At 35.1% G+C, this 18,835-nt stretch overlaps 1 protein-coding gene across 1 annotated transcript in view; it reads right to left on the minus strand.

Annotated features, from left to right (window-relative positions):
* Positions 1-18,835, minus strand: part of LOC126752965 (muscle-specific protein 300 kDa) — a 204,152-nt gene that overhangs the window by 87,958 nt on the left and 97,359 nt on the right. The window contains 2 exon segments of the mRNA XM_050464018.1: positions 1,977-2,128; positions 14,045-14,350. Of these exon segments, the coding sequence (XP_050319975.1) occupies positions 1,977-2,128; positions 14,045-14,350 (458 nt within the window).

Here is an 18,835-nt window from a genome sequence, read left to right on the forward strand (position 1 = left end):
AGGTTGTAGCACTGACCTGGATAATAATCTGTGCTAAATTTGGTGAATAAATCTCTTGAAATTAAAAAGTTTTCTATACAAGAAGTAGATTTCATTAGGCCAGTTTGTATGACAGCGATATGCTTTAGGGGTTCAATCGGAACAATTTATTCGCATTTAGTAGCACTAGTCTAGACAATACTCGCTGCTAAATTTTTTGAGCATATCTTGTCAAACAAAAAAGTTTTCCATGCATTTCACGGTCTGATATCGGCGGTTCCGACAAAAAAGCAGCTTCTTAGGGAGGAATAAAACTAGAGGAATAGTTCGCGTTTATTCAGTCAGATATGACTTCATCTCGTTTTGTTGATCACTTATGTATATACCTTTTAGGGTTCCTACGTTCTCTTCAGCGTGTTACAAACTTCGTGGTAAACTTAATAAGACCCGTTCAAGGTATAAAAAAGTATGATGATAGTGTTTCTTCTTCAAAACATAACTGCGTATGACAAATCTGCAATGCGGCCGCATACTAACAGAACTATACACCACAGTCTGCTTAGGAAATTAGTCTAGTAACGCTGCCACTTCGCCATTGCTTATGTCTCCGCAATTAACCTAATAAATCTAGCTGCTATCCGGAAGTTACTCAGAATATGTTAATCATCGCATAGCAAAAACAATAGCACTTCATTTCATTTCCACTCCGCATCTGTCTGCAAATGTGTACAATTAATTCAATTTGTGCGTCGCCTTGAAAACCCCGATAAATGCTCTGAATAGAGCCTGCAGTGAACGCTTGAAGGCGCACAGACAGGCTGGCATATCGGTAACCAAACCGCAAAACAAAATATGTAATTGTAATTGAGACCAACAGCGGTTGAGTGAGTGAGTGGAAAAGAGAGAGAGAGAAATAGAGATGATCTAACCGCAATTGTGGCCTTGTTGCCACTAACGCCACCGACAAAACAGTTAGTATCGGATAGCGCACATAATCAGGTGTTGCCATAAAGAAAAGCGGTGACATTTCTTTCAAAAATGAAATGCATTCCTTATAGACACTTCGGTAGCGATTACAAGCGTAACTGTAGTTATGCAACATAAATGCGTGAAATCTTTGGAGCATGAAAGTAGTGGAAATACCGCAAACGTTTGGTCGCTTACAACGCGATATGCATGTGCCTCATAATACTCTGCAACAGGTTGGAAGGCCTAAAGCATTGACGCACAACCATTTGTTTTGGAAAAGTAGGTAGTGTGCGCAATACCGATGTATTACAGCAAATAAAATACATATAAGTAAATACGCTTAGGTGTGCGAATTTTCGTTACTTTATGACGCGCCCACAAATGGCCACATAGTGGGTGTATCCAGCAATGAAACGATTAGTGGGGTGAAGCTCAGATTTGCATGACGTTCACTTCGTTTGTTGATAATTAAAATAAAAATTTATTTATTTAATAATTTAATAATTAGATTTATTTAAAATTTCTCAGAAAATCATAGTCATAGAAGTATGACGGAAAGTAGACGACGTAGCATTTTACATTTAAGCAAAATGAGGATTACTTTTATGGCATTCGAACTATTTGAGAAGCACCTGGGCGACCAAAGATCAGGAATTATATAGAAAATTCTTAAAAACAATATTTGTTATAACTGATAGAATGATTGTTCTGTCGATTGAAGCTGCAAAGTTTCAGAACTTTCATTAAAATAATTTCGAATTGGAAATGTACAAAATTGGCATAACAATTTTCAAAAATAACGCGGGAAAATGGACAACGTTGCGTTTCACTTATAAGTCAAATGGAGATTTTTTTATGTCTATGACATCAGAACTAATTGCGAAGCTTCTGGGCGACCGAAGATCGGGAATTATATAGAAAACTATTAAATAAAACATTTGCTATAACTGATAGAAAGATTGTTCTGTCGATTAAAGCTACAAAGTTTTAAAAATTTCATTAAAGGAAAAAAATGCTTTGGTACTCACTTTGTTTGCTGCTGTACTAAGTTATCCACTTTGGCCTGTAGGGCCTGCGATGTGGGTTGGTGAACTTCCCCAAGGAATGTGACGATTGATTTTGAGAGCGCCTCAATCTCTTTATGTGATGATTTAAGTTCTTCAGATTCGGCGAGTATTTCCTAGAAATTAGACGAGAGAAGAACATATGTAAATTAAAATTTTTTATACATTTTTAGTAAAATAATCGAAAACTCATTTATATGAGTTATCTTATTTATTTATATTATTCCTGAGGTATGGTCACAACCATTTTCCGATTTGAGTTTTTAAAATCGATCGACAAAATTAACCGTAAAATTGCCAGAAGCTAAGATAGTCTTATTAACGAATCAGAATTTCCGAATTGCTTCGATTTTATTTTTGTAGTTTGGATGTAATAAACCGTTATTTTTAGATTTAGTAAAAATTATTGGCTAGACCACTAATTCCACACATTAACATTCTCAAATTAAAAGCCTTATATTCACATCGAAATATATGATATCATATGATATAAATATATAATAAAGTGGGTTGAAAACGTTTTTCTTTTTCTCCTGACATTCTGAAAAATAGGTCCTTGAGCACCTCTTTGAAAGTCTTTCCAAGCCTTGAGCTCCAATGAGCTCTTAATTGTAACGGGAGGGTCCTCTCCTCTACAGTTTTCTATTTTTTTTTTATTATTTGTAGATAGAAAATTTCGAATCTTGCTTCCAACTACTAAAAATAGATTGCATTTCATAGATTTGGTAGAAAGTTGAGTTCTCTATTAGTTTTTTAACCCATCCTAATACATATATACACTTTAGATACTTTAGATATATTATCAAAGGTGTGTTAATCACATGTCGCATGTGAAGAATGTTGATACTAATTTTCTCGAATAAGCTGAACACGCGACAAATAGTTTATAAAATTGACTTTCAATTAACAGATGTGTATGAAATTCAAATAAAATTGGGCAAAAAATAGTAAGACTTTTTAATTCACATTCATCGAAACATTTTTTTTAGGCTGGTATGACTGTCAGTGACATCTACTATGTATATGTAGTATGTCAAATATCAAATCAAAATAATCATTAGTGTTGAGTATACTCCTGCCTTTCTGAAGTACATAAAGGACATTCGACGATTTTTACGATGTGTGAAATTAGTTAACAAAGAAGTTCCATTAAATTTGTATGCAGAGTCAAGTTTCTGGTACCGAAACGAAAGGGTCTTTGGTGATAATAGTTGGCCGCGGGCAAGTGTTTTTGAATGGTGCAAATTATTCAAAGAGGAACGAGCCTTTGGCGGCCACCAACATCAGCTGATGACCAACACGTCAATAAAATTAAGGAATTTGTGATTAAGAATCGACTATTAACAATCAGAGATCTTACTGGCATCGTTGGAATATCGAAGAATCAGTGAAAAATCATTTGAGCACATTTGTGCCTTAGAAAAGTAAAAGCACGATTGGTTCCAAAATCACTCAATTTTTTCGAAAAACAGCGTCGCGTTAACGTCTGTGAGACAATGCTTTCCGACTACCAGAATGAATGAAACGTATTATTATTGCTGGGGATGAGTCTTGGATCTATGCTTACGACCCGGAAACAGACCATCAATCGGCCGAATATCATTGAAAGGTGAGCCGAAGCTGAAAAAAAAACACATCAAAAATTACGGTTATGTTGACAGTTTTTTTTCGATTATCGAGGTGTGGTGCACTCCCAAGTCATTCCGAGCGGCCAAAATGCCAACACGGAATACTATTTGAGTGTTATGCGTCGTATGCGCGAAACTTTTCGTAAGAAGAGGCCGGAATTATGGGCAGACCATTCGGGGTTTTTGCACCACTATAATGCACGGTCGCACACTGCATTGATTCTTCGTGAGTTTTTCGCCAAATTTTCAACCAATATCGTGTCGCAACCACCGTATTCGCCTGATTTAGCTTCGTGTGACAAATGGGTTGTTTGCCGAACGATATGAGTCGTGTTGTAGTCAAAAAGGTCGCATAGCGCATTATCGTGATGAAGGAATTCATCGAGATTTGATGCTACTGAGACACAAAAGAGATATTCCAACACTATCAGCGAGGTCTCAAATCATCAGTCGACTATTTTCAAGCACCAGTACTTAGATGTTTTCGACGTGGTTAAGATTTATAGTCGTCCAGAGCGCGATTCCTTTTTAACGCGTTCTCGATGCGATTTGAACTCTTTGTACCACTTATAAACGTATTTTTGTGCCACATTTTGATCACCAATGGCAAGATTTCTTAGCATTTTCAATCTGTTAGCACATATGTAAATATTCGCTCCAGAAACTAAATTTGTACAAGCTCATTGCTCGCGTATAACTCGGAGATAATTAAATTTTTTGACAAACAGACGCTCGGCAAATTTTATAGACAGTCCTATCAACCTAGAAAATAAAAAACCTGACTTCCTAACATCAGAGGGGTTTGAAATAAAAATTTCACCTTACATTTTGAACACGGTAATATATTTTGCATTTTTTATAAAAAAAATACCTCAATTTCAAACTACACTTCTGTAAGATGACAGCAAAAATTATTCAATTACATAAAAACTGTCATTGGGATTCCACAGACTTGTGCTCTCATCGCATCCTCAATTGGCTGATCAATTAAAAATATTATATCTTTGCCACTAAATCTAATTTTTATTGGCATTAACTGACTTGAAGGTATTTTTATTGTGAATTACACAACAATAACAAGAAAATAATATACAAATATTTCGTTAAACTTAAACTCTAGTAAGTTTCGTACTTGATAGCTTTGCCTTGCCAAATTTACTCCAATAAAACTTGTAGCAGATCAAGCTTACTTTTTTCTTCAATAATTAATGATTTTTTTTGTTTTTGGTAATTGAAATAATTTATTGTATTGGTTGTGTAAGTATTACGTGAGCTGCGTGACTATGCGATGGAGCAATGCAAGTATATGTATATACACAAATATATTTTCATATACTTATGTATGTTCTTATATACATATATGTTAATATATACAGAAGTATTATAGATAGCATGCGATCATAGCAGCAATTTCTCATTGAGTGCTTATTAAAATGAATTTATAATTTACAACAACTGAAATGATCATGCCAATGGCTTAAACACTTGTTCAGTCATGTACACATATACTTACATATACACTATATGTAAATGAAGTTTACATATGCATAATATAATATGTACTCATTAGCAACCAAAATGCTGAAATTGAAATGAAAAATTCTTTCGAGGGGCACGTCATAAAGCTCAAGATCTCGCCATTGAACGCGGTGACACATCTGAGGCACTCACTTGTGCATACCATATATACTACATACGCAAATATATATAATATGTATATAACGACGTGTTAAGATGTGGGTACACATATGCATAGCGCTCTTTCATGCTTATAAGGATGAGTGTCAACGACATTGTAATATTTTCGATTGACCGTAAAAACTAAAATAGCTCAAAGGCATTACACATGTTTGCGAAATACAAAAAAAAAAAAAAAATAAAAAATTAGAAATTAAAAGCAAATAATTTTTTGCATGAATTGAGATTTTTTTCTGATAATTATTAACGATTATTTAAACATCGAATTTTTTTGTTCAATATTGGGTAGTCGAAAAAGTCTTTTCGTATTTCTAATCAAACTTCAACTTATTATATTATATTTAAAATTTTTTAAGTATCTCTACATGTTTATTATTTTCGAAATCTCATCAAAGATGAAAATAAATTAAATGCAAATATATGCGAAACCTAAATCCTGTAATTATCTAATTTTTTTGCTAAAGATACGTTTTGTTTGTTCTCGTAGCACTCGCTGTTCAAAATCACAATTAACTGTCATTAATAATTACATACCGTTTTTAACTGACTACAGCAGCTATATTTAAAATACAAAAATAACAAAAAGTCAAGAAAAAATATTAACTGCGGCTGCAACGAAGCTACCCCCTCAAATAAAACAATTTTCATACAAAGACTTGACTTAGAGCGATCACTTTGTATGTCAGCTATATGCTATAGTGATCCGATTTGAACGATTTATTGGGAGATAGTAGTAATGTTTTGGATTATAATCTGTGCCAGATTTCATGACGACATCTTTACAAATAAAAGAGTTTTTCATACAAGCACTTTATTTGGATCATTCGGTTGGTATGGCAGCTATACTCTAAAGTAGCTTGATATTGAGGATTCCGACAAATGAAGAGCTGCTTGAAAAGAAAAGGAACTGTGCAAAATTTCCGAGCGATATCTCAAAAACTGAGGGACTAGTTCATGTATATATGTACATACAGGCCGACCAGGCTATGAACCTAAATCCGCTCATCTCCTCACGCTGATCATTTATATATACATGTGTGTATTTTATAGGATCTCCCATGCTTCCTGCTGAGTATAACAAACTTCTTCGCAAACTTAATATTTCCCGTTCAGGGTATAAAAAACAAAATGATTAAGCAGGCCGTGATCACCCGCAAGCAAGCGTAAACCAGATAATAAGCAACATTTATCGAATGTTTATTAAAAAAAAAAACATTAAAAATAAAAAAATAAATTAAAATAATTACTGATAAATGTTGCTCTTCATTCGAGTTGGCAGGCCGTTCGCTTCCGTCAACCGACAGGCAAGCTAAGGCAGTTAAGTGACTCACATATACACATAATATATGGGTAAAATATATTATATTGGCGTTCATTTACTAAAAAACGAGATATAACAAAGAATTTGAAAGCTTCCAATACAATTGACTTAATATAAAGCAAGTCTTCTTCTTTTAGGGATTAAAAATTTTAGCAAAAAATATTTTTTTTTTCATTTTGCTAACAGCTTACGCAAATTTCATTTATCGTCGTTCGCCAATATTTGGAGAATGATGAATCGAGCAAACAATTGGTATAAATCAAATAGACAGACATGACCATGACCACATGAAGATAGAGTAATAAGCGATTATACCCGTTACTTGAAAAGTGACGAATCGAACGAACAACTGGTATGAATAAAATTGAATGACATGATAGAATAACAAGAGGTCATACCAGTTACCAGAGCGACGAATCGAACAGATAACTGGTATAAATCAAACAGGCTATTATGATCGCATATATACAGAGCAACGAGCGATTATAACAGTTAAATATATAACTTTTTTTTGCTTTCACAAAAAAATTTAAAGAGAGCAGAGCTCTCGAAGACGACTTTTAACATTTCGCCTAATTTTTGGCAAGAAAATCTACAATTTTAATGACATCACACTATAAGTAGGGCTAGGGTACGATGTATAGCCATTTTTTCAGGAATTTCATTTCACACAATAATATAATTATCCATCAGATTATCAGATTATTATTAAGAATTACTCTAATACCAACAAATACTCGTAATCAAAATAGGAAGTTAAAAATTCCTAAAATAAACGACCCAGTCTAATTGAAATGACTGTTATGTAATAACGTATCTTTGCAAATACATGTACTCTGTGGTATAATTATAGACAAATATGTAAAACAAAATGTGATCGTTAATTATTACCAACGATAACGTACAACCGCCGGCAGCCAATTCAATTTCTCAATGATTATTAAGTGGACAGCATTACAAATACAATATTGGCATGGCCTATTCGCTTAGAAGTCGTTATTTTCAACTGTAAAAGGCATAGAGTCAAACAAAAATAGGAAGTCAACAAGTTGGAACGAAGATCATAGATAAAATGAATAATAGAATACTAAAAAAACATATTAAAAAATATTAAAAAAATAAAAAAAACAACACAACAGTATTTATGACTGAATTTGTTGTCGTCATTTTCTAATATTTTTTTTTTTTGTATTTTTTTCATGTGCCTTTGCCTTGTCTTTCTTCGATATTCAAATTTACTTAAGCGCTCGCTTGGCTAATTTAATACTAAAACCAGTTAGTTCTAATGAATTTTAATGAAATTGAAAGTAAAGCAAAAAATAAAAATAATTTTAAGTTAAAAAATGTTTGTTCCCAGCAGTGGCTTTATGTTTGTGTATGCTTATATAATAACTTCGCTTGTTTGCATATTAAAATCGGAAATTAATTATATGTTAGCCGCACACTCTTAGGTTTGCTTAAATGAAGAGTTTTTTTAAATATATTTTTAAGGTTTCGGAATATTATTTTGATTTTCTTAGCTAGCAACTTGATTGTACGTTACATTAACACTTCACGACATACTAGAGTATTTAGGTTACTATATAAGCAAACATTCATAGCAAAAAGTTTAAATTGTTGCAGCTTTTAGCATCTGATCAAATTTGAACCGAACCGGGCCTGTATTAAAATACATGAAAAAGATTCTTATTTTTGTCAGTCCGGTTTAAATTTGATCAAATGGTATATTGAAGCTATTATTTATAGATTATTATATAGCAATTTGTATAATTTTTAAATAGATTAGAAGGTTTAACCTGAAAACTTGGATCCACTGAGCTGCAGAGAACACGACCGGCTGCTGTTTCTGCGCTCACAGACCTACGAGAGATATGTGGACTGGAAGACGTCGCTGGGTAATAGGCGCAGGGAGCTTTTTCACAGACGGGTCGAACAGGAGGTAGGGTTAGACGTGGAATCTTCAGTACGGAGCTCCCACTCAAAGCTAAACTTTAAGCTACCGAACTAATGTAGTGTTTTTCAGACAGAAGAGGCTGATATTAAGGTTAGCAGTGGGCTTACTGCTTTGGAATGCAGCTTCCTTCTGGGATGTAAACATTCAGACCGACAGCAGAGCGGCAATATTAACTGAGCTGGCAAAATTTGCACTCAAAGTTAGTCTTAAAGTGTCTGTCTTAACTAGAAATAGCATGCAGCTCTTTCGTCATCAGTAAACTACAAAGTCGATATGCTAGCAAGACTAGGAAACCTTATACGGGTTATTTCAGGGTGGGAAAGAGTCCGAACTCCATCGTCAAGCTGCGTTCTGGCACTGAAACAATGTACCTTAGCAGATGTTGTTTAACGGTTCTGGTCTAGAGTAGAACAAAGGAGAACCACTAAACTGTTTTCCCTTAGCAAACTTCATCTTCTCGTAATCGTTGGAGTTCTTAATGGACATTGACCCATAAACATTCAAGCTGTAAAGCTAAAAGTCCAGGCGGTCGCAAATTGTTAAAGTTGTATGGAAGATCCCGGTAGGTTATCCTATATTGCCTATCTTTTGCACGACTGAAGCTAAAATCATCTAAGCGAACCAGGAGACATAGCCGAAAATGACATTGGACGCCTCTACAAATTTGTGTTCGGCTCAAAGCGCTTTGTCGATTTATTTGTGACTTTGTGATACATTTTTATAAGAGTTCCACAACGAACAGGTGTTATAAGCTGTACAAGTGAGATCCCTTTTATTATCGACCATTTAACCTAAACTAAGCTAACCTAAAAGATTTTAAGAAACTAAAATAAGATGTAGAATCAGAACAAAGATTTGTTTTTTAAATTTTTTAAATATCATTACAGTAACAAAAAACATGTTCTCTACCGAAAGGAGTCTTGGAGTCGGAACTTAACTGACAGTTGGCTGCTAATCAGGCATTGAGAAAACGTTCCTTAATAGCGTGCACTTTTCCCCCGGCAGTCAGCAGTGGGTTAATGCAAACCATGCCATAAATATGTTGCTGATATTATACTCGGCATATACATATGTATGTATAATACGTATCTAAGTATGTGTATGTGTGCTTTGACTAAAGTACGTTCGCTTGATTGACATTGTCCATGAACTTGATTTTCAGCGGACGTTTACCATAAGCGTTCACAAATATGCACGATTATGCATATATTTAGACACAGCCCCTTTTTGTAAAATCGCCGGCCGAGCTGCTTTGCCAAGCTTAGCTGCGCTAAGCGCTCCGCGTTGGCGACAAGTGTCGCGTGCTCTCTGTGATATTCGCATGCGGTTTGGGGCGCTTCAGTCCAAATAATCACACTTGGCATATAATGCATGCATAAACAAGTATATAAGTACTATACGTACATACTTATGTACATACATAAAAACTTATGTACAAATTGTGTGCTTTTATATGATTTCTTGTATGTAAGTCAAGCTCAAGTTGGCATTTGAGCAGAAATTGCTGGAATTTCAATGTAGACATTAACTTTTTAAGCCGACAAAATAACACGGCAAACGATAAACATATTTTCGTTTAAAAAAGAACAATTTCAGCTAATTTTAATTTTATTTTGCCTTTTCGTCATGTTTTGTTTGTTATTTCACGTTTTTGTATGTCGCTTTGCAGCAAGTTTTCCAAACGCTGCTTGATGCTTCGCTACCGAGCTTAAGCTTATACATTTATACATACATGCATATACATATATATGAGTGTATGTATGTATGTGCTAAGCTGAATTACGTCACAATTTAAATTTAAATTTGATTAGCGACGAATTCCAATTGTGCTGCTGAACACAAAGTCTAGTAAACCGCTCAGCACATTAAACGGGCGACGAGTTTTGAATGTAGTATAGTACATACATATATTGTTGTTATTGTTATTTTGTCGGGATTTTCATCTGAGCTTTATATAAGTAAGTTTTTTATTTGTCTGCTAGACCGCCAATTTTGTAATGTTGTTTGCCTTAAATATATTTTACTTGTATAAGTATTTAAGTATTTGGATGTAAACAACCTTGTTTTCGCTTTTACAGCACATTTATACTATATACCTATATATACATATATAGTATATATATATATATATTTTCTTACAATTAAAAGTAATGTGGGTATATTTTTCTTTTTTTTTTTAAATGTGTCAAAGCATAGTTTTTGTAGTAAAATCGAAAATAGACCGTCGGCTCATCTTATCAGCTGGTCTACTTTTTTGTAACGGTATCAAAGTTGATTAAAACTATAAATCAATGTGCACGCTCAATTAGCAGAGCTGATTACTGACGTTATTACTCGATGCTAAATACTAAAACGATTTGAATAATTCATTATTGAGGCAGTGCAAGTTTGTATAGCCTGAACAGGGTGTATTAAGTCTAGATATATGCGAACTAATCCAGCAGTTTTCGAGATACCGCTCCAATATTTTGCACATATACTTTTCTACCCAAAGAGCTGATCATTTGTCGGCACGGACAATATCGAACCACTATAGCATATATGTATGTATGTGTCATTCAAATTGCATAATCGGAATGAAGTCCTTGTAGGAAAACTTCTCAATTTGATGAGATATCTTTCCAAAACTTAACACAGATTAGTTTTTAAGACTATGCTACAATATCTGAACAAAAAGGCAAAAATAAAGTTGAAGCAAAAATTTCAAGGATTGTTATGCTAAGTTTAGACATGGTGAAATGAGCACCGAATCCGGTGAGCGCATTGAACACCCAAAAGAAGTTGTTACCGACGAAAACAACAAAAAAAAAAGTTCACAAAATAATTTAGGATGATACTGAAGTGAAGTTAGTTAAGTTAGCAGACAGTCTAAAGATATCAAGTGAGTGTGTACATCATATCATTCACGTATATTTGGGTATAAGAAAGGTCTGCGTAAAGTGGGTGCCACGCGAGCTCACTTTTGATAAAAAAACAAGGAATAGTTTATGTTTCGCAACAGGGTTTGGAGATGTTCAAGCGTAATAAATCCGAGTTTTTACGTCGATATGTGACAATGGATAAAACATGGCTCCGAAGTCCAATCGACAGTCATTCGAGTGGACTGCAAACGATGAACCTGCTCCAAAGCGTGGAAACGCAAAGATGTCTGCATTTTGGGATGCGCATGGAATAATTTTTATTAACTATCTCGAAAAAGGAGGGACCACCATAGTCCCTTGGACATAGCGTTATTTGACCATTTGAACGACGAAATCGCCGAAGTATGGCTGCATTTGAAGAAAAAAAGTGCTGTTTCACCAATATCAAGCTGCAACAGTGAAAATGGCGTCAAAAATCCTTTAAATGGGCTTTGGGTTGCTTCGTCAGCCACCGTATTCTGCAGATCTTGCGACTTTTTCCAGTTATCAGATCTCAAATGAATGCTCGCTAGGAAGAAATTTTCTTTGAATGAAGATGTGATCGTACTACCAAAATGGCATTGAAAAGTTGGAGGGTCGCTATAATCAGTGTAACACCTTTGAAAGGAACTAAATATTTTGCCAAACCAATGTGTTCTACTATGGTTGGCCGGTTACTTTTCAATTGGCCTGTCATGTATCTTTCAATTATTTAGCAAAAAATGTCTTATATTGATATTTATATAGTGTTATTTATTCAGAAGTGAAGAATACAAAACATAAAACGATACTCTATGTATTGAAACTAACAAACATTTTAGTTAATTGCCTTCAAGGTTTCTACTTTTATATTTGCTGCATAGTAACTGTTTGAGAATATGTACAAAAAATATTACAACCGCTAAAAAATGAACGATCGAGAGTACATACATATATATATGAGTATATACATACATACGTGCATATATATGTAGCTATGAATGTGGTTCTCGAACTTAAGTCTACCCGCCTCACCTGTTTTCAGTTACGCTCGACTTCCCAAATGAACTTTTATTACTCAACGTACTATTGCCACGGTAAGTAGAAAGTGCTAAGCGCATTAGCACACGCAACGAGTAAAGACAAAAAAAAACACAAAAAGCAATTCATGAATCTAAAAGATCTCAAATTATTGTGCACTCGCATGATAAAGCAGTCACTGCATTAATTAATGTCTTACTTCATTTCTTTCATTTCTGCTATTATTCTTAAGCCCATGACCTTTCAGCTAGCCTACTGAATAGGTAGCTTACAGAAAAACAACTAACGGTAAATTTGGAAGTTTTCTCATAACTGTTTCTTGGTTTTATTTTAATTACCAACAGGTGTCATACCGACTTCAATGGCGACTCTTGAACTAATGATAAACCTGCAACCTATACACCTCTACGCCGAAAGATGTGTCTTAAAATCGGTAAGGCGACTATTCGCCGCAAAAGAATTTACACATAGAACCTTCGGGCATAGCTCGGTGGGTAATGGCTTTTTGGCAAGTATGGACTACATGATAACGTAGGAAGTATGATTGGCGGAACCTGTTAGCTGCTAGCAACACTTGAAATGTTTACACGGGTGGCTCAAAAATGGAGGATGGCAGCATTTAAAGTTCCAGTAACACTGTAGTACAGCAAAGATCTCTGCTGTTGGGAAAGCTGCGGAGCTAGCCTCTAATGCTTCTGCAGTTAACTCCAGAATCAATACACATATATGGTACATGGACAGCCTGGGAGTAATAAAGGCTCTAACCTCATTTCGCATTACAACCAAAAGTGGCTTGCAATGCCGAGCATAAATGGAGAGTGTCGACAGAACCCAGCGACTCACTTCTTAGTCGGATCTGCTAGGTCACAAGAGCATCGAGAGCATTAAGATAGTGAACAAGATTACCAAAAGTGCTGTACGGCTGTCACCGGAAAAAGTGATCAATTTTGCAAACCCAATGCTTCGTCTATACGTCGATCTAGACAGAAGCATGGAAGGTAATATCAAAACGGGCTGGAGCGAAATATCTGAGTGCAAAAAGTCATGGGTAGAAGCGAAATATATTAAGTTCCTGCTGGTACTCGAAAGAAAAACTGTAGATACATGATTGGACTACAGAATGTGGCTAACAGATCGAGCAGACTGCAAAAAATTTCAAGAGCAAGGCACTTGACCAGCATTGGCAAGACTACGCCACACAGTATGAGAAATTGGTAGAGATAGCGTTAGTGAGGGGTAGGTTTTATTGAAATTCGCGTGAAGCGTAGGTATCCTCAAGAAAGGCTACGGCTCATGGGCTTCGTAGCGGATTTTCCAACTGGTATCGCAAAGAACCAAAACTGGTACACGGCTCTTTAGCCTAACCTAACTTGTATAATTTAGACTTAGGAGCGATTTTTAACATTGATAGTTTCTTAGGCAATATTTATGTCCCAAATTTCCACTTGTCTCCTTCAACACTTAACACTTAACCCTTAAACTTATACACATATTTAATAATAGACACTTACCTGGATGGCATTCTTTGTATCTTCCAAATGACGTCGCGACCTAACTACTGGGTCGACATTGCGGAATTTATCTTCCAAGCGGCTAATTGCCTTCTCCCAGCTATGCAAGTGATTCTCAAATTCGTCCCAACGTTCAGCAATGCTCTGCAACGAATCGCGCCGAGTCTCGAGTCCTTTCAACAATTCGTTCCACAAACGATTCAATTCGGCGTTATTCTGTTCAATCAGCTGACGATTGCGTGCGTCGGCTTGACGTATTAGTCCCTGCGCCTGCTGATTGGCGAGTGTGATGTCACTAGTTTGGCTCTGTGGTTGTTGTTGCCGTGTGGGGTAGTGTGTGAGTGTGGGTGAGAAGAGAAAAAGTAAAAGTAGAAGAAAAATTATAAATTAAACAGATGTTTTCATGTGCACATTTTGGCTGTATGTACATATGTATAAACTTAATAATTATGGCAAACCATATGTTGTTATTAAAAACTTATTGAAAAAATAAATTATGTTGCAAATAACAAGTTGTTGCCCGTGTTTAAATATAAAAAATTACAGAGCTGTTTGTACTTTCGATAGTTCTCAGCCGAAATTTGTTAGCTTAAAGTTCTAAAAATATTTTGTGCAAGTTTTTGATAACACATTTTTTTCAAAACTTTTTTTACACATTTTAAATATTCTTACAAAATAAACAATTTTTTTCAAAACATTTTTCACGCATTTTAAATTATTTATTGTATATATTAAAATATTGATTTCCATTTTCAAAAAATAGTTTTCAAAACTTTATTCTCACACCCTTTAATTTCAAAAATTTGCTTTCAATACGTTTTTACACATCTAAAATTTTCTATTATAAATTTTTCGCAATATATTGGTTTCTAATTTAAAAAAGTTTTCAAAACTTTTTTTCGCATATTGATTTTTAGTTTAAAAAATTTGCTTTCAATCCTTTTTTTAGATATTTTAAATTTTTAATTAAAATTTTTTTGCAAAATATTGGTTTATTATTTTCAAAAAGTTGTTTTCAAAACTATTTTTTACACATTTAAAATTTTGTTTTAAAAAATTTTCACAACATTTTTATTTTTTATTTCAAAAATTTAATTCAAATACGTTTACGAAATATTTTAAATTTTCTATTAAACATTTTTCGCAAAACTTTTGTTCACACATTTAAAATTTTTATTTTTTATATTGATTTCTAATTTAAAAAATTTGCTTTCAAAACTTATTTTAAACATTTTGAATTTTTATTAAATATTTTCGCAAAATATTGATTTATTATTTTTAGAAATTTTCGAAAAAAATGGTTGGTTGCACACGCTGGCATTTGAAATATATTGATTTTGCATTTTTAGAAAATTTCGAAAAAATTGTATTTTTGGCTGAACACGTTGGCACTTGAACCTCCTGATTGCAAACAGGACAGCGCTTGGAGCTAGTGTGCGTGTGTGTTTGCGCAAACATGCACTTCGGCTCGTTTCGTTAGTGCGTGCCACGCACAAATTACACAATGAACACATTTTCGCCGAGGCATTTCTGCATATTCGTAGGCGGAAAATATACCTATGTACACCAAACTGGAAATCGTACAAGCTGTGCGGAAATTGTCAGCGAATTTTCGCCTAAAATACAATGGAAACACCAACAATGGCGGCGCCGGCTCACCTGAAAAGTAATTTAAATGCTTCGAAAACTGCAATTGATTTTTCAACACTCCAACGCGTTGCACTTGGCAGTCTGCAACACAATGTGCAGTTAGTTTTTTACACAATTCGTTTGAAATTTTGGAAGGCACTTCACACGTTTCACCGTTACACAGTTAATACTCGATATATTACACGTACTTTAAGCTGTGCGCTTCCTCAACTGCACATATACATATGTATGTATGTATCTATATACTTTTCTGTAGGTATGTACGTGTATCTATGCGGGCCAGCGCGGCGACAGCTTGCGGCACTGACGACGTGTTTCCACAAATGTTTTTTTTTTCTTTTACAAATAAATATTTATATTTCACTTCTGCTTGCTCTATATATACTTTTCCATAGTTTACAGCTTTTTTCAATGAAAAATTTTATGCTGTTTTAATTCCAGCTTTGACTTGAAGCACTTTTTCACTTCGTCAATATGCGTGTGTGTGTGTTCTTTTGTTTTTGCTATTTTATACGATTGCTTGCACTCTTTTTCCTTTCGTTTCCTTTCCGTTCTGTGATGACGACACAGAAATTACACTTTAATTCTTTAGGAATTCGAAATTCACGCTCGTTACCGACGAAGTCTCAACTGGAAATGATTTCATGCGCCACTCATAAAATCGCTAAAACTCGCAACGACAAGCTCATAATGTCCGTAAATAAGTGAGTATCTGTGTGTGCGCAATTCGGTGTTTGCGAAAGAGCGCCTCGTACTGAGCTACAAATTACACTTACATGTTACATAGCCACATACATATGAAAGAGTGTGTGTGCGCGCATAGTGACCACAAAGCAGTTATTAAAAAAGTTATAAAAGTCGTTGAGGTGGGCGGCATACATATGTGATGATGCATACCTTCGACATTTACAGAGCGCAGAGCGGTACAAGAGCGCAAGCTTACAAACCGCGAAGAGCGCACTAATAATGTTGGGAAACAAAAACAAAGAATTGTGTATAAAAATGAGCAAAAAAAAAGCGGACAAAAGCCGGCACTCGCTGTCGGACAAGGTGAAAGAGTGAATAAGTGGAAGAGAATTAAAATGTAAAACAAAGCACGAAAACACGTTATCGGCAAGCGAAAAGTGAACGAGGCCTATGAAATCAGTTAAAATTTTTGGTTAAAAGTTGAACACAATTGGATTTTTAAAGAAGAAGTTTAGCGATTAGCGCAAACATATTTGGTTTATGGAAGAGTGAACTATATTGACAAAGGGTACCAATGAGTACGTGACTATCACCAAAGGGTCCGTAAATTCCAATGCCGAATGCACGCTTTCAAACTGAAGTCACCTTCCGACAGACGAGGTCAAACCCTCGGATGTATTTCTTACCCAAAGAAGCTGTTCACGAAGGTCTGCAACTAATTGAAAAAGACTTTAAACTTTTATGTGTTCCTTTTTGAGGGAAAAAGTCAAGGGGTACACCAAAAATAAAAGAAAAAAGTTATTCGAAGTTATAATTTTATCGAAACCAAATACGTGAATCGGAGTACTAGAATAGAAAGAAATAAATTGAGCAGAGCCTTTCTGAAGAAACCCTGAAAAAAAGCAGAATCCTAACGTCGCAAGTCTCCCAAGAACTAGTCCAATATATGCCACAATCAAAACAGCTGGAGAATCCTTTCTTTACGTACCCGAGTCAGGTGACGATAGTCGTTTGGATTTATCGCAGATCGCTCTGCCTTTGTAGAACGTCTGCAGCCATTTGAAGAAGGCTTGAAACGATAGTCGTTTGGATTTATCGCAGATCGCTCTGCCTTTGTAGAACGTCTGCAGCCATTTGAAGAAGGCTTGAAACTTTTATAAGTTTATTTTTAAGTGAAAAATCAAGGTGTACACCCTAAATAGGATGTAAAATTTTTGGACATCTCCTTTTCGTACCCAGATCATGTAGTAATAGTCCCCGATAGGATTTATAACATATCGTTCCGACATTATGGCCACACCGAAGGTCTGCAGCCGTTTGAAGAACACTTTATGCTTGTATGAATCCTTTTTTGAGGGAAAATGTGGAATTACACCCTAGATAGGATTCTAAAACTTGTAGACAACCCGTTCTTTTTGTACCCGGATCATGGGGTGATATTGCTCGTTTGCATTTATCACAGATCTTCTCGTCGTTCTAGACAAGACCGAAACTAGTCTATCGAAGATTTTCAAAAATAATGGTAATAAGAAAAGATGAACAAAATTAAAAAGGATCCAGGGATGGACCAAGAAAAAAATTTTCCTTACTTTATTTTCTTCATTATAAGAAAGTATAAACCAAGAATCAACACTAGATTTTCCTATTTTTTATCATTTACACGCTTTTAGTTCTGTTTTTTGGAATGAATGACCCCTCTTTTGCTTTGTCATTGAACACTATTAGATACGAGCCCCCTTGATCAGTTAACGATTATCGATAAAAGTCAAATCACCGAAGAAAAGGTGCAATTAAACCTAAAGAAAGCATGTAACGCACATGAAAAGAGAAAATAAGCCGAATTGACGGATTAAAACCAGCAACCTTTCCACTGAAATGGTAAAAGTTAATACCTAGGTAGAGTAAACTTAAGGCAAAGTCAGAATTGTTGTAGCAAAAAGAGATTAATTGCCTACGGGAAAAGCTTTCATCATCGCATTAACTTTTTCCATATGCGAGCCAAGAACTGGCTTAATTATCAAGCATACATGTGCATAAACCGCCAGACTACACATTAGGAACCACAAAGACCGAGGTGAAACTCACAAAATTTCGATTACGGACAAAAAACAATGCCGGCATGTGCAGTTTCACTCAAGCAAGCGGCAGACATTGGCCTACACACACACACATATATTATGATATACTAGGCCACCAAAAACGCCGGTAACTTTGACGCATGTCGGTGGGAAATGAAATGCGACAAAGGGCAACCGCTAAGTGCAACCGAGTGAGAAGTGGAAACAAAAACAAAAAAGATGAAAATTAAAGATGAAAAGCGAAACGAGAAATGAAATGCAGAGAAACAGCTGACCCGTGGGGCGAAACATAATGCAACAATAAGCCGACGCGCTTCAGTCGGCCAGTTAACCATTCGTCGTTATGTGTTAACAATACGCCATTAAATTCCAGCAT

This window comes from Bactrocera neohumeralis, chromosome 3 (assembly GCF_024586455.1).
Source record: "Bactrocera neohumeralis isolate Rockhampton chromosome 3, APGP_CSIRO_Bneo_wtdbg2-racon-allhic-juicebox.fasta_v2, whole genome shotgun sequence".
In the NCBI taxonomy this organism is placed as follows: domain Eukaryota; kingdom Metazoa; phylum Arthropoda; class Insecta; order Diptera; family Tephritidae; genus Bactrocera; species Bactrocera neohumeralis.